Below are 22767 nucleotides of genomic sequence, written 5' to 3' on the forward strand. Positions count from 1 at the left end.
CCATAGGAAGAATGGATTAGCTTTTCAAAACATACACACTATTTTTTCCCCTTTCAAATTTCTACACACAGTGGTGTTTGTTGGTTAATGCTTAACTGGGAAACATTCCCTAACATTGGTATAGACTGTAATCTCTTACAATGCCACTGTTCTCTTCTGAGCTGAATTTTGGTTTTCTCTCTCCCCTCCGCCACCCCCAAATATTTTGGGACCTGTTTTCAAAGTATTCTAGAAGGTGTCTACTCCCTTATATTGGTCAACACGAATACAGTTGAATCTCAGGCTGCACTGAATGAAAATGAGAGAAACACCCCAAGGCAGCTCCCCTGTCTTAGTTGTCATCATGGTTTTTATTTATTCATGTCAGAAGCATCACAATTAAAATAAGGCATACTGTAAACATAGAATTTAAAATATAAAAGTTAAAATATATAAAAGTTAAACAGATCTTGCCTAGAAACTGGCAACATTAACTGTGTTCTGTCATGCTGTCATGAGGTCCTCAAATGTGCGTTGATCAGGGCACAAAGAACAAGTGTATGTATGTATTGTTGTCTGCATGTCTCCACAGTCACAAAGGGCAGAGGCCACCGGATAGCCCCATTTGTTCAGAGTATCTCTCGATCTTGTTATCCCCATGCGCAGTCTGTTCAATGATTTCCTGACTTCCCAACTTTCACCAGACCCAGGTGCCAGCTCCTCTGCTGGTTCCATCCAGTGTTGGTTCTTTGTAGCTGTCCATAGGTCCACTCTACTTTTAAATTCATCAAAATCTTCTGTCGACCTAAGGAAACTTTTCCTGGATTTTAATCTCTGAGGAGCTGGTTGTAGGCCATAGAGAGGGTGTTGTTTGGATATTGATGATTTAAGTCTCTCTGTATATGCTGCTGTTGCTTTACAGACAGCAGGCGGGGCAATGCCAGATAGGTGGTAGATCTTATCTAGAGAGGTAGGTTTTAGACATCCAGTAATACTTTTGCTAGTTTCATTCAAAGCAACATCTACTTTCCCAGCATGTGCTGATTTATACCAAATTGGGCAGGCGTATTCGCCTGCTGAGTAGCAAAGGGCTAATGCTGTTGTTTTAAGGACCTTTGGTTTGGTACCCCAAGTAGATCTCGTTAATTTCCTGAGAATGTTATTTCTTCCACTGACCTTCAATTTAGTATTGATACTGTGCTGTTTATATGTTAGGGCCCTATATAAAGTAACCCCTAAGTATTTAGGGTTGTAGCAATGCTCCAATAACACTCCTTTCCATGTAATTTGCAACTTCCTAGCATCCTGCTTATTGCGAAGATGGAAGGCAGAGACCTGAGTTTTTGCTGGGTTTGGCCTTAGCTGGTTATCACGATAGTATCGATCCAGCTCTTCCTGGGCTTCAGTTAGGTGTTGTTCTACCTCCTCAAATGTTTTTCCCTGTACAGCCATTGCTTGATCATCAGTGTATATGTAGTTGTTAGTGCCTGCAGGAAGTCATCTGAAGTCATCATGGTTCATATGGTATTTCAAGTAATTGAATCCAATCAAGTAATGTTCAGTCCATACCTGGCTGCAATATACAAATACTGGACAAAAGAAAGGATTTTGCTCTTTTGGGATCTTAGTAGCAATGAATTAAAAAGCTTCACATGAAATTGTTAATTCATATTCATAATGCCAGGTCAACAGTGAAAGCTTTATAATTTCAGAAATGCTGTTTCTTAATGTTGCATTTTTTCTTTCTTTCAGGAATTGATAACAGTTTCCAAATCTGTGTCTTGCACTTCTTTGGGGACCACACAACCATGTGTAGAGCCTCGATCTAGTGTGTAGCCAATACATCTTCTCTAACTCTTCCCTCTGTTGTGTCTGTCTTGGCCCACAGAAGTCCTATCCACCAATTTTGGATACAATCTGCTCACCTTTATAATTTTGTACAACAACCTCATTCCCATCAGTCTATTGGTGACTCTGGAAGTTGTGAAGTTTACTCAGGCTCTTTTTATAAATTGGGTATGTACAATTAAATGCAGCTTACCAATCAGAGAATTTTATTTAAAAGTGCAAAAAATGGGAGACAAATGAATACTAAGTTATTAAGCTTTTATTAGTAATAGAATTATTTGTAAAAATGTGGCATATATATCTCCATACCCATTATAACTCTAAGTTGGGAGGAGAGCCTGAAGTAGGATTTTTAGTATGTGAAAGTAAGTATAGTTTTCTGAATTACCAGTGAAGCCGTTCAGATGCAAAATACAGTAAATACAGATTTCTTGAATCTAGGGGCAGAGGGCTTTCTGTCTCTCCTGGTACGTATTATTTACTGAAACTGATAGAAATATGCAGAAATTTCACATAGATGGTTCCAATCTTGATTGAAAGAAGCAAACAATCATAGTCATTCACATGTGCATGAAACAAGTGTGTCATTTGAATCCTCATCACAATCCATGGTACCCTAATGGTGTCATGAAGTGTGTGTGTGTGTGTGTGTGTGTGGTTTCAAGGATCCTGATTGAAAGAGACAGTGCAAAGAGCATCTGGTTCTATTCAACTTTCTGATAACATATAGCAGAAGTTATTTTGTTCCCAACTAAGCCTTGTTTAGTAGAATATATACTTGCTTGACACTCCACTGAGAATGATGTCCTTCTCCTTTCTTTCTTCCCTCTATTGATGCTAAGACTGCCTGTTGTGGCTCTCGCTTTAACCATTTCTTTTCCTGAATTCCAACTTTCATATTTGTGTCCAGATTATGATACAAGCTTAACATATTTGTACCATTTTATTTTCAATCCTACCCATTTCTAGAATTAAGGGCTTATAAAGATTAGAAGCAATTCTCACTCTGTCTCTGTCTCCCTTTCTCACTCACTCATTCTGGCTGGCTGGCAGCTGATTGTCTGCTGGCTGTCTTCTGGCACGTGAAACTTTGATCTTCATATCTTCTGATTTTCTGCCACCTTCTAGCACCCCAGTGGTGCCCTCTGCATTGGTTTATAATTGCTTCACAATGTTCTTGCTCCTTCTCTGATTTTCAGCAGGCTGCTTTGGATAGTGCCCAACATTCTCTTCAACAGTGTACTTTTATACCTGCGCTGGAAAAGGTCAGAAGCCACTGGTTGGATATGCCTTTTTGCTTATTCCTGCACCGGTTTAGCATTTCCTGTTTCTTTTTTAGACTTGTATTCTGCCGGTCTTATCTATCTATCTATCTATCTATCTATCTATCTATCTATCTATCTATCTATCTATCTATCTATCTATCAAATTTGTCATCGCCCATCTCCTCCGACAGGAGGGACTCTGGGCGGTTTACAACACAGAATAAATATACAATAAAAACTCAAATAAATACACGGTAAAATTCCAATAAAATCCCATTAAAACCAAAACAATTTCTTGACTACCCTAGCTCATAAAAACCAGATGGCTATGATCTCTTCAACCATCATGTAGGAGGGGCACTTCAAGGCACCAGCCAACCCCAAGTATGTCGATTCTCCTCCCTGCCCCAAGCCCGGCGGCAGAGCCAGGTCTTCAACTTCCTCTGAAAGGCTAAAAGCGATGGGGCTAATCTTACCTCCGGGGGCAAGATGTTCCAGAGGGCGGGTGCTACTGCCGAGAAGGCCTGCCTCCTGGACCCCACCAGATGGAATTCTCTTATTGACGGGGTCCGCAGCATGCCCTCTCTGCATGAACGGGTGGGACGGGCTGATGATACGGGGAAGAGTCGGTCCCTCAGGTAACCCGGTCCCATGCCATGTAGGGCTTTAAAGGTGATAACCAACACCTTGAATTGGACCCAGAAGCAGACTGGTATCCAATGCAGCTCACGTAGCAAAGGTGTTATGTGCACCCTTCTAGGGGCGCCAAAAATAGCCCGCGCGGCCGCATTCTGGACCAGCTGAAGCTTATATTCTACATTATGTGTCTTCATTATATATTATATAATATATAATATATAATATATATATAATATATAATTAAGTTATAATATAACTAATTATATATTAATTAGTTCAAGATATTAATTATATCTTGAATTAATTAATAAAAGAAGGGAAAAAATGCAAAAGAAAAAAAAAACCCAGTGTAACCATTGCCTAATTCAGCTCAGGTTTTTGAGTCTGTACTGTTCTTTACGAAGTCCAGTAACTTTTCTTCAAAAGCCGTTTAATATCCAAATTCACCTTGCTTTCCAGACGTTACCTCCATTCCATCATCTCTCTTTTCCTGAGATCTCCCTGATAGTTTTTCAAACTCTACCTCTAAAACTCCCTCTCTAGTGCCATCATGGCCATTTATACTAATGCCAGCCCATCTGCGTCCCCTCTTCTCCTATGAGAATTATGCCCTATGAGAATCTAAACTACCACCAACTCCCAGCTCCCTATCAGCAGAGCAGGTATATCCTGTTTTGTTTGAGAGGCTGAATGAATGCATGGATATCAGCAAGGAGTTGTGGCTGAAGGCAGGGTTGTCATAAGTGACTTAGGCCACCTGGTACCCACCAGAGGACCAGTGGTTAGGAGTAATGAGATTTGCCATCTATTGTCATAGCGGGGCTTACTGATAGAACCATTTGAACATGTTCAATTTCTCTACTCTAGCAGCATTCTTTGAACGATGTGAGAATAATTCAGATTAGACCATTTGCTGTATTTACTCAGTGGTTATTTTTTCAGCCAATCTTGAGGAAAACAAAAACAAAACAACAATCAGAGAGGCCCATAGTAAAAGTAATAATGTAGTGCATATTTTAAGTCTAACCAAATTTAAGCAAGAATGGCTTCCATACATACTATATATATTATGCAGGAAGGCAAATAAAAGTATGGTATCTAGAGTATGGTTTTTAAAGGGGAAAAAAAAACTGACTAAAGAATTGAAATCAATGATTTACATTTTTAAAAAATGACTATAAAAATTATACATTAGTTGGAGTAGAAAGGGGAAATTAGAAACTAATATTTATAATGTTCTAGCAGTTTTTGTTCTTTTTGTTCTTTTTTGTATTTTTAAACCACTAGTGGAGATATTGGCACTTAGCTCAGAGATTTAAATTTTTACTTAGAGTTTAAAAATAAGTTAATGTACTTAATTGTAATTTCATGTTTTCTGTAGTTAATTTCTAATCAAAGGTATGCTGAGCATTAACTGTACAACCTTGGTAATTCCTTTTTTCACTTATTATATGATATTCCTCTACCAATATTTTTTTTTCTTTTTTCTCTTTTATCCTTTTGTTTGTTGGTTCATTCTTTTTTTAAAAAAAATTAATAAATTTTAAAAATAATAAAAATGTAATGCATCTTATAAACAGAACAATATAAAACTAGCATGCAGTGTATGGTCTCCTTAGGAATAAAGTATTTTGCTTGTTCTCAGGACATCGATATGTATTATACTGAAACTGATACACCTGCAATGGCCAGAACTTCAAATCTTAATGAGGAACTTGGCCAGGTAAGGATTGAGATGGTACCAACATAACAGTGTGTTATAAAAAGGAGCTGTTCATTCTATATGTTCAGTCCATGAAAACAGTTTGAGATGATTCTGCAGGCATCTGATTTGCAATGGCTATCTGTAAGATGATGCAGCTACAACTTGTAATCAAGAGTGGATCAACTGTGGCTCTCCACTTCCTGTTGGGCTACACTTTCCATCACTCCATTTTATTAGGCCATGCCAATGTTATGGGATTGAGCCATACCTAGTCCCCCTCTGCATCACATATTCCAGTGATCATTCATCTAATGAGAATTTAGTTTGTTTCATGTGGTGCCTAGTAAGTTAGTAACACTACTGACTATGAGAGAGTTAGTTGGACTTAAGTCTCCAGTAGTTAAGATTCTTCATACAGTAAGGTTAGTACTAATTTGAATAAGACCTGAGTGGAAATCGCTTTTCCTGATTGTCCCAGTGCCTTTTAATTTTTCATGTGGCGTTTTTCATGGGAAATTATTTGATATGGTTTTTATACCAGTTATTTTAATTCAGTTCACAAAAATAATACCTTTATGTTGTTATTTTATTTTTATCCTCTTCTTCCTTCAACAAATTTGAAGCAAAATGCAAGGTTGTGAACCTAGAAAGACAGAAACAGCCTGAATAATTAATCCTCATAGAAGTCCTGTGAGAAAAAAGCTGTTGGGGATTAATTTTGAACCGGAGTCTTTCCTGACTCTCATTCAGCAACCTAGCAAGAGAGTCTTGTTCTTATTCATTAGACCAGTGATTCTCAACCTTGGCAACTTCAAGCTGTGTGCACTTCAATTCCCAGAATTCCCTAGCCAGCATAGCTGGTTGGGGAATTCTGGGAGTTGAAGTCCTCACAGCTTGAAGTTACCAAGGTTGAGAAACGCTGCATTAGACTGTATATCTAATTCAAAATCTATGTTTTAAATTAATCTGAACTAAAAAAGATCATCCTACCTCTTGTACTATCAGTCAAGTCTCTGGCCTGCTTCAGAATACAGTTGTTTACCCAGTTCTTGGCTAAGATAAGTTACTGTACATTTTATAATAGTAGCATAGGCACACATTTAGCTGAAGAACTAGCCACTGAGCCTTTTCCAATGTGTGCTGGGAATGTATTGGGATGTATTGATGGCAGTTCCCAGAATCCTCAGCCAATCTGGCCATACTGGCAGGGAATTATGGGATTTGGGTACTTGACAAGTCTGAAAGATACCTGTTTGGGGAAAAGTGTGTTAAATAATAATAAAATTAGTCAGGCCTCATTCATGCTTGCCCAGTTATCTCAGAAGAGGCTCTGCTGAACACCTTGAGGATTGCACTTCAGAACTGCTTTCATTTCCAGAGTTTTCTTAGAGATTCTCCATTTTGTTTTATTCATAATGATATATATCATTTGTCTCCTAGGTTAAGTATCTATTCTCTGATAAAACAGGAACCTTAACATGCAATATTATGAATTTTAAGAAATGTAGTATTGCTGGAGTAACATATGGGTATGTACCATGTTTTTTATTTGCTGTACAAGCTTAAGGAGTCATTTTTATTACATTGATATTTTCTTAAATTGCTTGTGTGGGACTGTAACTCCATAGTTTTCTAGTGGTTTTCGTTTTACTTACAACATTGTTAATTTTGGAGATAGAAGACCAACAATTTTATGTTTAAGGTAGCAAAATCTATTCCCAGCAAAGAACAGGGGATTATAAGATGGAGGCAAATCAAGGTAGCTCACAATTTGCTGAAATTAAGATATCAAATTGCCTCAGAGGACCCTAAAATTGTCAGCATGGGTTGATTATTAGGTGGAGGTACAGATACAGGATACAATTTGAAACAATGTAAAGCATACAAAATTGGGTGGCATAGGATTACTTTTATTTTGTTGCAAAATAAAAGTATAAGTAAAAGACTTGCAAAGATAGGCAGCAGAGACTCATTTGGTCATGTTCATACAACATGTTAACACCTGGCTTCATGGTTTTCTAAATGAATCAATTTGGTTGAGTTCACACAACACACAAAAGTGATGTGTATTGCTAGGTTTGTACACACACTGAGACACTCCATAGTTAGAGTCATGCTTTTAGCCTAATGTGTTATGTGTTCCCAGGATGAGAGTTGATGTTACTCCTGCATTTTCAGAACCCCTGACTCCCCTCAATTCTCCTGGATGTATTATTGTGGCTGTTATTCTGTGCACACTTTTCAGGAAAGAAGTCGCATTAACTGTAGCCAGTACGCACTGTTAGTCCAGTATCCCAGCAGCAGCAAGGGTTTGATTCCATGGAATGTTGTATGCATGCCCACAATTGATTTCCTTGTATTTGAATGGAAGAGACACCTTTGGAGAGTTCTAGAGGTGTCATAACTTTTATTCAGCAGTAGCTTCCTTCTAATCAGGATAGACATACCATCAGTTGAATTTCATTTTTTCCTGTTTAGTCACTTCCCAGAACTGGCGAGAGAATGTTCGTCAGAAGATTTCAGGTAAATAAATATGGGGTACTGGTAAAGTAGAATTGTTGCAGTTATCACTATAGACCTGTAAGATGGCTCAGGTGGACAACATTAGGCACTTTTTGGAGAGGCACTGCTCCTGGGGGCTTTTTGAGGTTGTGTAATGGTATGTGAGAAAGACCTTGAGAGATGGGGCAAAGAGATGCTGCTTTGAATGGTGAGATAAGAGAGGGCATAGCCCACTGCTACATAATGGATGGAGAAATGCTCAGAAGGGACCCTCCCTAACTTCTCAGACTGTACAGGAGACTGTGGGAGATTTGTACTTTCAAACTTACAAGATTCTGTGAATGTAGCCTTACAATAAAGTAGAATTAACTCATCTGGTCATGTTTCCCATCTGGTCCACCTGGGAAGGCTGACAGGTTGAATGATGGGAAGGTGTAGATGGAGGAAGGATTCCAGGGAGAAAGAGGACCTGTATTCCTTTATGGCAGCCTCTCCCATCTTGAGGACTTCAGTTGTGTTAGATTTCAATTCCCAGAATCTCCCATGCGGGCTAAGAGATTTTGAAATTTGAGTTCAACCTAACTGGAAGGCAGTAGGTAGAGAAGCAGGTATATGCAATGAAATATGCCATGGAGTGAAAGAGGACATAACTCTGAAAACAAAAGCCTGTGAAGTTAGGAAAGCTTGCTTATCATTGGAATCATTCTTCTGCTAAAAGGCAATTAAATGTATTGGGTACTTGATTATTAGACTGATCACTGATAATATCATAATACATGAGACTGTATTTAATGGAAATACACCTGTTCAGGTAACTTATCACCCTTTTTATTATATTCTTAGCCAGTTTCCGCCTTCTACCAGTGAATCTTGTGAATTTGATGACCCAAGACTGCTTCAGAACATTGAGACTGATCATGTAAGGCCTTTATTGCAGTCAATGACAGGTCCATAAAACACTTGGGTACATAAAATTAATGAATTATTCAATTGTGGCCTCCATATCCTTCTTCTATGATCTAGAGCACATGGTATTCCAGGCTATGGCATAGTTCCACCTAGGATGATATACTAACTGGGACCATGGGATAACTTGTGGTTAATGAACAGCACTTTTACCACAACTTCACTCATAATTTCCTGTAGCTCAATGAACCTTGGCCATGGCCTTTGTGTCTTCTGGATTGGGATAAGGGTATTGACTTCTCCTTCTGGCCTCCAGACATAGAAACAAGAAGCTTGGCCACAAATGGTGCTGCTTCAGCTACAACATCTGTGTTGTTCCTTGCTCTTTATTTTCATTTTCCTAAGTATTCAGAGAAGTGAAATTAAAAAATCAACAGGGTGGGGAATAGTTCAGATGCAAATATGACCAGGATTCTGGCCGATATAGATGGTGGTCAGCAAATTGCAGTTGGCTGTGATTTGCTATGTCATCTGATACCATATCTGTGGATAAGTACTGTAGCTATGATTTGCCTTAAGCCAGGCTTAGTGTGTTATACTAATGTGCTCATTGGGGGGCTTAGAGAGAACTCATGTAACCCACCACCTTCTGGGATTATTTCCTTTTGAGCAAATCCATCCATCCATCTATCTTTCCATGGCTGGCATTTACAGATAACTCTGAGGTAATGGCTTTAACAATTTGGTTTGATATTCAGCAGAAAAATAAATACAGCATCACTGCTGGTTGTCCATCAAAGGGAGAATAGCAGCTGTGTAGAAGAGCTGATGTGATAAGATTGTCCTCATTGTTCCCAGAAAATTGGGTGAATGGAATCTATTGTAAATTGTGAACATAGAAAGATAAAAACAGACTAAATAATTGATTTTAATGCAGGAGAATTATGGGATGTCCCTCCAGGCTTGGCTTTGCTGGGAAAAGTAGATTGCTTTGTGTTAGCAGACCAAGCTTGAACTTAGGGCCTGTGCTGGGAGGACAGGTGATAGACTTGTCATATGAACAATGAAGGCAAGAAACAAAGAGGATGATTGGTCCCAACTGGCAAAGCTGTTCTTACCTTATTACCTTAGCAGAGTAAAATCCAGTAAGCTATATAATGTAATTATCTTTTTGAAAAATAAGAGAGGTGAAGTAGCATCCAGACACTTTATTTGCTCTCTGTCTGTAACAGTGAAAACTTAAGAAGTTTTTCAGAATGTCACAGGCCATATTCATTGCACTCACTTGGCCCTTGCATTCTAGCCCACAGCTATGCACATCAAAGAATTCCTCACTCTGCTGGCTGTGTGTCACACTGTTGTTCCAGAAAGAGATGGAAACACAATCATCTACCAGGCCTCCTCTCCAGGTTAGTTACTGACTCCTTTTGTTGCAGTAGAGAGCCATGAAAAGAACAAGGGACTGGGGGAATCTTGTCTAGGGCACAAGGCAGATAGTCTTGAATTAGTATTTACAGTACCCACATTCATGCACATACCATCTAGAGTTACTGGAATGAAGACCAGGAGCTACATGCAGTCTGGTATTAGGAATAGAAACATTCTGGTCCATGCAGGTAGAGATTTACAAGGTGTTCTTTGTAGCTGACGCTGCAGGTCTATGCTTGTTTTCCTGGACATTGTCCAGTTCTGTGGCTACATGAGGATTGACAATTACACTGAGAAATATGACTGAGAAATAGATAGTTCCAAGTGAGTCCTCCTATTTAAGCTGATCCTCCCCTCCCCCAAATTAATTCTTGGCTGAATCAAAGATGTCACATTTGCTGGAAAGAGGTAGACTTTTCTGCCTTCTTCAAAAAAGAAGTAACAGAATTCTGTTTGGAATTGGTTCAAGGAGGGCCACCCTAGTTTTTTTCTTCTTCGTCAGATTAACATCTTTCTCCCAGTATATCACCTCTACAACATTCTGAAGCATTATGCTGTTATGATTATATTGCATTTATGTTGAAAGTATTTATTTTTATTTGATAATTTTGAACTATTTTAATGCATTGTATATATTGTATGTTTTGCTAGAAGTTGCTTAGAGGAATGACTGGAGTGGCACAGAAGTGTTCTTAAAAATAAATCAGGCAGACTATAGATTGGAATAATTCCACCATTTCTGAAATGAATAACTTGGTTGTAGTATATCGCCTTGGCTTGATTTTGCACTCTCAGATTTCTGCAAAACTGTGGAGGTAGAAGCTCTCCTGGGCTCCTTTTCTGAGCCTTAGGATGGTGTCAGTGTGTATCCTCTGCCTGAGAACATCCTGACTGTGGGATTTCCTGAGGATTTCTCAAGCCTTCCGTCACTTGATGAAAAACCTAAGGATTAGCCATGGCAGACATGATGACAATAATTAACTCATGCTGCCTTTCAGAAAAGGTTGCCTGACGTTACTACAGTATATTCCTGTTCAGGAAGCTCTGGCCTGAATGAGCTTCTGAGAAGTTTGGGGATCTTCTGCAGCTGCTTTGGGGACTTGGGGGAAGTTTTCATAAAGGCATATCTGCATCGTCCTTTTATGATGATTATTTTTAAAACCTAACCATATTCCTGTATTTGTAATGGCAAGCTCTTTGTGTCATCAGATGAAGGAGCCTTGGTCAAAGGAGCAAAAAAACTTGGCTATGTTTTCACTGGGAGGACACCACGTTCTGTTATCATTGATGCGGTAAGAGTTGTGAGATCATTTCCAAACTTTGCTATCCGACTATCCTGGAAATACTGCACAGAAATAGGGCAAGAAGGGCAAAACACTTCTGGGAAGGCCCATCTGGGTGGCTGATTGGCCAAGCAATTCTAACTCTTGATCAGAGTGTTACTCTTGATCAGACTCTTGATCTAACTCTTGATCAGAGTGTTACTCTTTCAAGCCCTGCCGGTTGTAGGGAGTGAGGCTGAAATAATGAGATCTTACCAAATTATGCCTCCAGCATGCTCAGCTAGAAGACTGCCCTTGAAGAATTTGTGTTCATGTCGCTTGAGCATTTCTTTCAAATGTCCATTGTATTTGTTTTGATTGTGTTTTTGAGCCTATCTTGTTTCAAGGTGGAGAAAGTGCTGCTGCTGTGTGGGTGTGTCTGCACACATGGTGATGCTAGGCTTTATTTTCCAGGAAGGAATGAATGACATAGCAATGTGTACATATACATAAACATACATGCACATATACACACATACATAAAATAATCCACTCCATTTTTTTCTCCCCCTTTTTTGCCCCATATAACAGACTACTTGGCTCTCTTTTTTTAAGAGGATGTTTAAGAATATGTTTCCATTTTCCCATGTTTTACCTTCTTTTTCAGTGGGTAGAAATTAACTCTCGGATTGATATGTCGCTCCCATCGCTCTACAGCCTCAGTCTCTTTCCTGATCAGAAAAGTCTTGTAGGATGTTATCCCCTTGTAATGCCTTCCTTTGGTATTTAGTAGATGTGTAAGAAGATAAGGATGAATGTTGGCATTTGTTTTTCTGCCAGAAGTTTGGCTGTAAAGGAACTAAGTTACTATGGTAACAAATCACTCTGGCACAGTCAGAAGGTCAAACTTAAGTATCCTCACGTTGGGATGTGAAAAGAATGACCATATAAGGTAAAGCTGCTGAGTGCCTAGAGGAAGGAATTTGCCTGGGCTTGTTACAGTTTCAGTTTCCTTTTAGCAGCCTTCCTTCCAGTCACAGCTCTGCACGTGTGAATGCATGAGCTTGTGAATATGTTTATGTAAGAAGCTTTTCAGTCTGTCCAGGATTTCTGGATATGAACCTGCTTATTTTTTATGCTTTCTGTAAATACATTTATTTTTATAGAAATGCCTGGTGTGTGTTTTTTCTGATCTCTCCGGCCAAACGCTTTCTAGCAATCTGCCACAATGAAAACTGCTAGAAATATGTAATGAAAGACAGGATACTCACCTATATCTCACATACTCACTGTAACTTAAAATGAGTATAGGAATTCCATACCACAGGCAATTGGTTTGGAAATAGTTTTCAGTCAAATTGAATGAAAATGATCTAAATGATTTTTTTTCCCGTGTTGTGGTGTTGTGGTGTATTTTCTCCCTTGCTAGTAACAGTTATCATTTAATCTGACTCAAAAGCATTTGCTTCTGACATTCTTTCACTAGAGAAATTTTTTTTATCATGGCTATGATGTTCTTCCAGTTAATGAATTTTGAGGTGGCCAAGGGGTGCGTATGTGAATATCCCGCCTTGGACTGTATAATATCATCTCCAGTAGTAGCCTTTCCGGTTCCCATAAAATCCAAAAGGAAAGTATCCTGAGGGAATTCTGTTTTCTACTGCACTTTTCCAGATTGGGCAGCCAGGGTGGGTTAAGCAGAAGACAATGTCCCCAGCACACCGAGCCACCTCCAGCAATACAGACAGCTCAAAAACACGACCAAGAGAAATGTGAAAGAAGTTTTTAGATACGCTGGGGAAAAGGTAGACAGCCATAACCTTCTTTATGGAGGAAGAAAACTTTTAAGAAATTGTAAGGCAGTTTTCAACACAGCGTTTGGTGGAGAGGGATGGCATCACACTGAGTACAGAAAATGTTCCCGTTGCCATATTCTTAAGAATCTAAGTAGATGGTTGTACCCAGCAGAGGGAGCCATTCTCACATTTTTGATATGGATATTTGAAAACAGAATGCTTTCCTTGCAGTCATGTTGTCTAGTGCATTTTACTTTTTCTTCTACTAAAGTATGTCTCGTTTCTCTTATGATTGCAGCTAGGAAAAGAAGAGTCATTTGAGATCCTTAATGTGTTGGAATTTTCAAGGTAATTGGTTTTTAATGGGAATTGCAAGAAATAAAAGGGAAACACTTAGGAATACACTAAAATTAAAAGAATTTTTCTTTGTTTCGCTTCACTTCACTTCACTTCATTTCACTTCATTTGTTGAATGTATATTTCACTGGAATTGTATTTCGTTTGAAATCTTTGAAGGGCTACAGTATAGCTGTGCCTGACTTGGAGAGGTTTCAGTGGGATGGATCTTACTTGGCCTCCATAAATGGACTATTTCCATTCGTAGACAGAACAGAGAACTAATAGGTAGTCTGCCTTCCCTTGCTGGCTGGGGAATTCTGGGAGTTGAAGTCCACACATCTTAAAGTTGCCAAGTTTGAAAAACACTGATCTAAAGCCAGTGCAGTAGTGATCAAGCTTAATGGAAGTTATAATCAGACCGTATCTGGGAAAACTCAGGATATAAAATGCTGTTTTAGAAGCAGAGGCTTCTCTCTTTCCTGACAACAAAGGGGAGGCACTGTGGATGTTTATTCCATGGACCACACACTTGGTATCTCCCAAGTCGGTGTACTGTATATGCATTTATGTTGTTAATTAATAAGGTAACGTCCCTAATGCGAGCAGTGACCAGATTGGACTGTAGATCAAGCTGCAGCACAGGATGAGACAATGGGGCTGCCAGGATTTTCAGGTAGAAAAATATCAGTATATTGTTTTCCTGTTCATCGGTTCCTTACATACTCAGTTGAAAAAAAAATGATTACCATATATACTTGCAGATAAGCTGAGAATTTTAGGCACCAAAATGTACCCCAAAGAATTGGCTTTGGCCTATCCGCGGATTGACTTATCTATGAGTATATATGGTAATACTTTTTAAAAGTACCTGTATTTCCTGTATATACTTGCATACAAGCCCATCTGTGGATCAGCCGACCCTCAAATTTTTAACCAAAATACTGTGAAAAATGTGGGTTGGCTTATCCACCACAGGTGGCTCATTTTTCGTGGTATTTAGGTTAAAAATTTATATGCAAGTATATATGGCATGTTCTTACTGCAAGTATCCAGCCCATCAGTCTTATTGATCCTCACTTGGAGAATTTCAGAACAAATTAACAGCACAGAAACCATTTTCTCTCCCAATATTACTTACTTTCTTAGAATAGCCAAATGACAAATACATTGGCTGGAAATATAATTCTAGGCTATTCTTGGTGTTGTTTCTTAGTAATTCTGATTTTTACAGCAATTAGAGACAGATGTTCTCAAGGCAAAATCTTGTTCAATCCCTCATGCCAGTTGAGTAAAACTAAATGTTGACCTACATTTCATGTTGGAAATCATGTGACTAATCTCTTTCTCCTTTTTTCTGTCTCAAAAAAAAGGGGGGGGGACTGGTAAAAGGGTTGATAATGTGATTGAGGCAGTACTGCAAACCTTTGAAAATATTCCTCTTTCGCTTTTCAATGTATCCATCTTGGGAAGCAGTGCAGAAATGTCCTCTTCGTTGTACACTTTAACATCACTTTGGCTTTATGGTGCATCACAGTCAAACTTGACCGGCTGCATCGTAACTCAAGCTGCATGATTTCTAATTAAATAGTATTGTCCACAAAAAGACAACAGTGTAAAAATATTGTGTCAGGGCAGCTGCTGAAAATATGACATAGAAATGAGCTGAGTTGACAATACCTTTTAAAGATTATTATCGGAACAATGAAATTCCCTTTTTATTTACTAAAATGTTAATCATGTGCTAAATGGTTATTTAATCATGGTTTGTTGACTAAACCACAATTGGTTGGTTGTAAGTGACATGCTAAAACATGGTTTACACATCACATTGGTATAATGTATAATCATAACATAATAATAATAAAATATGGGCTTTCCTTCCCTCTGAACCTCAACTCTATCTTGACACAGTTTTTACCTGTACAAAAATAGAGATATTTTGATTTGGTTTTCAGTCTTTTGTTATTTCCTTCCTCCAAGCCCCCTTTCCCAAAAGTTGCTGCAAAAATACAGTTGTGCAATTTTAGTTTTAAAAATAATGACATGTAGTTCATTTATATAGGAAAGAAGATTAAGAAGGACAGGTTTTCATTGTTGCTGATTCACATTTCTCAAAGAATCTGGCATAAATTTTGTGACATAATTCCTCTAACCATTAGCTATTTTTGTATGTTTTTCGTGGTTTTTTTATTTGCACTGACATTTATTTAATGTTGTTATGCTTGCTTTCTCAATTAGTATGTTATTTGCTGTGGTTTAATTTAAAAATACCTTCCTTAAACTAGATGCAAAGACTGTTTACACTGCAATTATAAATATCAGAAATTAGGAAGTAAGTCCCATTAAGATTAGTAAACTATATATCCGAGAGCCAGTTTGGTGTAGTGGTTAAGGCACCAGGCTAGAAACTGGGAAACTTTGAGTTCTAGTCCTGCCTTAGGCACAAAGCCAGCTGGGTGACCTTGGTCCAGTCACCCCCTCAGCCCTAGGAAGCAGGCAATGGCAAACCACTTCCAAAAACCTTCCCAAGAAAACTGCAGGGACTTGTCCAAGACTGACTTGAAGGCACCAAAACAAAACAAAAACATACAGTATATTCAGGCTGACGTTACAGATAATTTATGACCTGGTTGATGTGAAGCCTTGGCTTTTTTGCATTAATCACAGTTGACTAGGTACCCGCATATTAAGTCATAAACCATAGTTTCTAAATCACAAAAGCTGGCTTCACATAACAGGTTAAACTGCTATTAAGCAAAGCAAATCATAGGTACAGTGTGTGAAGCTAGTCACTAGGTCATCCTTCCCCAACATGATATTCTACAGATACATTGGGACCACCACAACTTTGGGAATTCCCAGTTCTTGGTGTGGTATACAAACATGTCTGGAGGACAGGGTTGTGGAAGACAGTTGCATTCAGATATGTGTTCTGGCTCACTCCAGTCCATCCAGAGATCTATTTTCCTACTAATCCAAAAATATTTTGAATACTTTGGAATCTCATCTGATGGGAAATAGTTTCATTAGGATACTTTTTCTGAAGCCGTTATCTGCAATTTCCTCATTTACTTATAAGTCTTCAGACAGCTCTAAACTATTCATTCTTCCTTTCTAGGTCAAAGTATGGTATTATAGGTATTTTGCTTCAGCCACTGGTATTTGACATTTTGTTAGTCTCATAAGGAACCACACTGGAATTCTTGTCCTTTGCCTTTTATTTTCCTGTGCATACATTCTGGTAGCTAAAAGTCTTTTCATGCAGAATACAGAATAATCGTAACGATATAGTCTCTGATGTTAGAGCTTTTTATGACATGGCTACTAGTAGCTAACAACACTATTTTCTGGATACTATGATCTACTGATTTTTTAAAATGTTGGTAGGGTTTGCGCATTTTTCTAAGCAATAATGTGGCTTGCTTTAACTTGTGTTTCCTAACCAGTCATTGCTGTTAGGAAAATATACTGTATAATACAATGGTTTGTATGATCCCACCCAAATTTGGTTTGTTCACCAAACTGTACTGAAGCAAATTATGCTTGGTGCAGACATAATAATTGATTCGTTTCTTGCGTGTTCAGGTTTGCTGCATTCAGAAAGATTTTTTTTCTTCTGCTTGGATTTCCTAGATGAGTTTTTTAGAATACTAACCATGAAGTTTACATACCACTCTTGAAGAACAGAGAAGTGAGTCTTCAGAATATTAGATGCACACACACACCATCACCACCTAATTGTTGCATTTTTTTGGTGAACTAGTATATACTCCAGCAGCTGCATTTTTTACAACCCAGGGTAGACTACATACGTATGGAGGAATAAAAATGATGACAATCAGGCCCTCAAAGTATAAAATCCAAGTGATGTCAAAACTGGGCCTGTGCTTTGGCTATGAAGGTGAAAAGGTGCATTGGACCACGTGGGGCATGAGCTTAGCACCCGTCTGGGATTGCTTGGGTACTCTGAAGGTGCCACACAATCCTGGGAAAATATGTGTTTGGTTGAAGGAAGTGCAGGCAGGTGCTACTGTACTTTTGTACATCCAGAACATCTTTTTGCTTTCAAACCAAAGTCCTGCAGAGCTTTAATCAAAGCATTTCCCTAGAAAATGTTAAGTACTACACCCGTACTACATCTTTCCTCAGTCCAGCATGTTCCCAATGTGTTGGGATGGCAACTCAGCACGTTCCAAATTCGGAGAATTCTCATCCCAGCCACACGGTTCAGAAGGCTGCTTTACCTTTCTGTGAACCCCCTTCAGCGTTGAGTTCGATGAGAGCTTAGCAACTGTATTAGATCCCTATATGGCTGGCTGTATCCCAAAATGATGATCCTGCTGATTGTGGAATGGACCCAGGAAACTGGTGCTGGTTTGGGGAAGCTAGAACAAAACAGGCTTCTACTTTGTACAAGGAGAAATGAATGCTAAGGGGTAAAAATCCTATTAATTAAAAACAGCTTGGCAGTGTAAACTATTGCCCAGAGAAGCCATAGTCTCTCTTTTGCTGGATGGGGTGCTTTAATTTGGATTCTTGAACTAAGCAAAAAGTTGGACTTGTTGGCCTAAATAGCCTCAACTGACTCTATTTATTTATTGAATCAATTTGTATGGCCACCCATCTTGCAAACATGACTCTTGGCTGCTAACAAAAATGTAAAATTAATGCAAGCCAAACAGTAACCAAAGGGAAGGACAAATATACTATGGCAAGCAAGGAAACCAGCTGCCAACCCACCTGGGCTCAGGTAACTTCCAGACCCCCATGCCTGGAGAGATGCCAGGTCTTAGGGCTTTATGAAAGGCCAGTAGGGCCAAGGCTAACTTAATATTAACCCTTATCATTTTATAATGATAAAATATTAGGGTTTCTTTGGATCTATCCTAGTTTTCTTTTACTCTGTTGCCATGTATACAGTATGTATACATTATGGCATCTGATGAGAACCCGTCACAAAAGGTCCAATGAAATCTGTAGCAACTCATCCCATGTGATTAGTTTGCTAGTATAGTCAGAGAAATGGCAGCTGAAAGGAGCTGGGTAAGGTTGCCTTGCAGAGAAACCCACAAAAGATGGTAATTCTCACTGTTGTTTTCTAGCTCATCTACTCCTGAGTAGTATTTGTGCTGCGCTGAGAACCCCAAAGTGAAAAAGTTAACCTGCTAAAAATGGTCTTTCTTTGCTTGCTAGGAGCCGTTTTAATGCAGCAGGTAATCAGGGGAATATCTCTTCGTAAGCCTGATTTAGCAGTCTTTATGGCTCTGCTTCACTTCACTGCATTTGTGACATCATTAACTAATCTTTACTCATATCTCAGACCCATTTGACTAAATTACTGTCAATTTATGTTTATGAAATACAGGCAAAATTATCCCATAAATATCACCCACCATTGAGTTGCTATTTTAATAAATATTAGCAGTAACAACAACTTCTGAAAGTGACAATGAATGTTTGTTCTATTCCCAGTAATAGAAAGAGAATGTCTGTAATTGTTCGGACTCCAGAAGGCCAACTACGTTTGTACTGCAAAGGAGCTGTAAGTATCTCCTGCCTATTTACCGAAGAATTGTGTTGCAATCCCATATTCTTTGGCAAGTGTAAATATTAATAGCAATAATATTGGTACTGTCATTGAAGACTATGCACCCTTTAAGGCTCAAAATCTTCCAGTAGTTATACAGTGTGAGATTTTTGGATGTTGGGGCCAAAAATATCTGGAGTGGGGAATATATCTGGGGAAAAAATGGCCTAACTGGTATCAGTCAGTGCTTTGGAGAAGCACTATATAGTGACTGCCCTCTCTCGGTGCCTGGGGGCTGTGGGGGTCTGGATGGGGAACAGCAGGCTTCGGCTGAGCCCTGGTAAGACGGAGTGGCTGTGGATTGATGGGGCTTCATCTTCCGGGAAACTGTCATCTTAGTTCTGGATGGGGTGGCACTGCCCCAGACAGACTCAGTGCGTAATCGGGGGGTTCTCCTGGACTCATGACTCCTGCTCGAAGAGCAGGTGGCAGTCGTGGCCTGGAGGGCCTTTGCGCAACTTCGGGCTGTGCACCAGTTATGCCCATTCCTGGAACGAGAAGCCCTCCGAACAGTCACTCATGCCCTGGTCATCTCCCATATAGACTACTGCAATGCGCTCTACATGGGGCTACCCTTGAAGAGTATCCAGAAGCTTCAGCTGGTCCAGAATGCAGCCGTGCAGGCCATTTTTGGTGCCCCTAGGTCACCTTTGCTGTGTGAGCTGCACTGGGTGCCAGTTTGCTTCTGGGTCCAATTCAAGGTGTTGGTTATCACCTTTAAAGACCTACATGGCATGGGGCCAGGTTACCTGAGGGACCGTCTCATCCCCATTACATTGGCCCGCCCCACTCGATCATCCAGAGAGAGCATGTTACGGACCCCATCCATAAGAGAATTTCATCTGGCGGGGTCCAGGAAGCGGGCCTTCTCTGTGGTGGCCCCCACTCTTTGGAATATCTTGCCCCCAGAGGTAAGGCAGGCCCCTTCACTCCTGACCTTCCGGAAGGCCCTGAAGACCTGGTTCTTCCATCTTGCCTGGGGCAGGAAAGTGAATAACCAGTCTTGGGGGTGGTTCTCACCCTAGAGTCCCTCCCACTAGCCTGGATTTTACATCTTCCTTGGATTTTATTTATTTATTGTATTTTATCATAACTATTTTATGTGATTTTAATGTTTATGTTTTGTGTGGGATTTTATTGTAAACTGCCCAGAGTCCCTCTTCTGGGGGAGATGGGTGGTGGCTAAATTTGAGAAATAAATAAATAAATCTCCACTCCAACAGATTGGAGTATGTATTTACAGTTTGTCATTATACATAAAAGCTATTTCCTTACAATGAAAAACAATCTCCATAGTATTTGACATTTTTGAAATCTGGACCACCTTGGCTATCATGGATAGCACCAGACTTCTCACCAGACATGGTAGTAAATCATGGCTCTCCAGAAACTCAACCCTGAAGCTAGTGAGTAACTAACAGAACAAGTTTCACAAGCTCTGCATGACTAGATAAGATAAGTTGCTTTGTTGCAGACAAGAAAAAAGTCATAGCTATGCAGATCTGCCTACGCCATAGCAGAGGACTCAAATCCTATATCAATATGTCAGCTCGGGGTTTAAATCTTAGGCCTTTTTCCTCCCTATATTTTGAGTTAATAGACTCTTGGTTGTTATTTTCCTGATCTTGAGAATCAGAGACATTTATTTCATGATTAGGTAAAGGTTGTGTCAGGCCTGAAGATCACTGGTCTCTGCCTTATTCACCCCTTATAGATGGACAGAATATATGTCTAAAAAAGAAATACAGGCATCTTTATGGTCATTCTTTATATACTTTTTTGTTGGCAGGATAATGTCATTTTTGAGAGATTATCCAAAGACTCACAGTACATGGAGCCAACTCTATGTCATCTTGAATATTTTGCCACAGAAGGTAAATATTTGTTTCTTTAATTATTTATTTGTTATTGCTCTTCTTAAAAGTATCAAAATGTGTTGCTCTATAGTTGAACAACTTTTATTTCAATATATATAAAATGGGAAAGCTTGGGAAAACTCAGAAGTAAAGATAAACTTATTTTGCCCAGCTCAGCTTTTCTCTGGGACTGAATATGACATAACTGAGACATCCTTGTTAGAAAAGACAAATTTATCAAATTTAGCTTTCTTCATCTTACCATAATTTCATTCATTCATTCAACTTTTGCATGAGTTTGCAATATTAAACACATACCCTAAATTCATACATATTTCTATGCATGTTTTCCCCAGAACGCATACTTTTGTGTGCACTTTTCCTAACATTATGCACATGTATGTATTTTAATCTTATTTAAATGTGATTTTTATTTTATTGTTACAAAATATATACATTTATGTGCACCTTTCCCCAATATGTTCAAATTTAACTGGAGAACTACATTTTGAAATCACCAAATTGCAAATATCAAAATATGATTGGCTATTGGTTGGCATATTGATTCAGAAAGTACAAAAGGAAGAAATGCCTAGTGACAAGCTACATGAACAATTTCTCCTTCCACCCCTAAAATTGTAGCCCAGAGGCTGTACAGTCACTCATCTATTGTCTTTGATATTCCAGATTTTATAAAGTTGCAAAATTAGTGTGACAAAAATATGACAGGGAGACAAAAGAAACAAAATGCTAAAGAAAGTTATGCTACTCATAACATTTCCAGCTCCTTTAAAACTAGTGTTTGCCTCTGGGCAAAAGAGATCTGGAAATGCAGCTTGGTTGAGTCTTACATATATTATTCAAGCCAGCGGTGAAATGAACCTTGTTGAAAATGGACTTAGTCTGGACTCTTATTTTAAAATGTGAATAAGGGAAGATTTTTGGAAGGAGACAATGCAATCGATGTGATATGTCTCAGGCCGTTAGGTCTCAGCAGATGCTAACTCTCTTACACCTGGAGACCAGAAAGGCTGAAATTGATAATGAGGGTGATGGATGAAGAAATGGCCCATGTAATACTCATTTTATAAACGTTTTAAATCTTTTTTAGAGGAAAGTACATCAGTGTAGCCCAAACTCTGTAGCTACTGCAATGAGGTTTGTTATCTGGTATCAGTCTTTTATACCAATCTCTTATTCATCTGAGTGCAAACAATGTTCTCTTATATAGTAAATGTTTAATGGTGCTGCATTGCAGGAAGAGCCTTCTCTCTCCCCATGCCTGAAAGTTTTATTTTTCTTTGTTTTGGGAACTCTCACATGCTCAGTAATATAGCCTTTAATATGGCATCTCTCTCCATTTTATTTTTATACTTGATGTGCAATAGAACACAAATAATCACATTTATATATGTGAATACAGACAGTGACCCTGTAAAAATCATATTGGTCAGATTCCAGCAGGACAGGGGTGTTCTTCAGTTTATTGTGGCTAGCTAATCTGTATTCAGATCAAGGCAAATAGCATACATTGATTAAAGGAAAATACTGAGGGTTAACACTATTTGCTAGCAAAATTGGGAACTATTTATCTCATACCAGAGTACTCTGTCTTACAGTTTAATTTTACAATATACTCTAATAAAGTAGTAATT

General features: G+C 38.9%; 1 protein-coding gene across 1 annotated transcript in view; it reads left to right on the forward strand.

The window, feature by feature from the left end:
• ATP8A2 (ATPase phospholipid transporting 8A2) overlaps window positions 1–22767 on the forward strand; it is a 337944-nt gene that overhangs the window by 70257 nt on the left and 244920 nt on the right. The window contains exons 11-20 of the mRNA XM_063305756.1: window positions 1868–1995; window positions 5377–5454; window positions 6877–6965; window positions 7915–7959; window positions 8782–8857; window positions 10148–10253; window positions 11482–11564; window positions 13629–13678; window positions 19142–19211; window positions 21046–21130. Coding sequence (XP_063161826.1) covers window positions 1868–1995; window positions 5377–5454; window positions 6877–6965; window positions 7915–7959; window positions 8782–8857; window positions 10148–10253; window positions 11482–11564; window positions 13629–13678; window positions 19142–19211; window positions 21046–21130 — 810 coding nt within the window. The remainder of the gene's footprint in view (window positions 1–1867; window positions 1996–5376; window positions 5455–6876; window positions 6966–7914; window positions 7960–8781; window positions 8858–10147; window positions 10254–11481; window positions 11565–13628; window positions 13679–19141; window positions 19212–21045; window positions 21131–22767) is intronic.

This window comes from Candoia aspera, chromosome 5 (assembly GCF_035149785.1).
Source record: "Candoia aspera isolate rCanAsp1 chromosome 5, rCanAsp1.hap2, whole genome shotgun sequence".
Classification (NCBI taxonomy): domain Eukaryota; kingdom Metazoa; phylum Chordata; class Lepidosauria; order Squamata; family Boidae; genus Candoia; species Candoia aspera.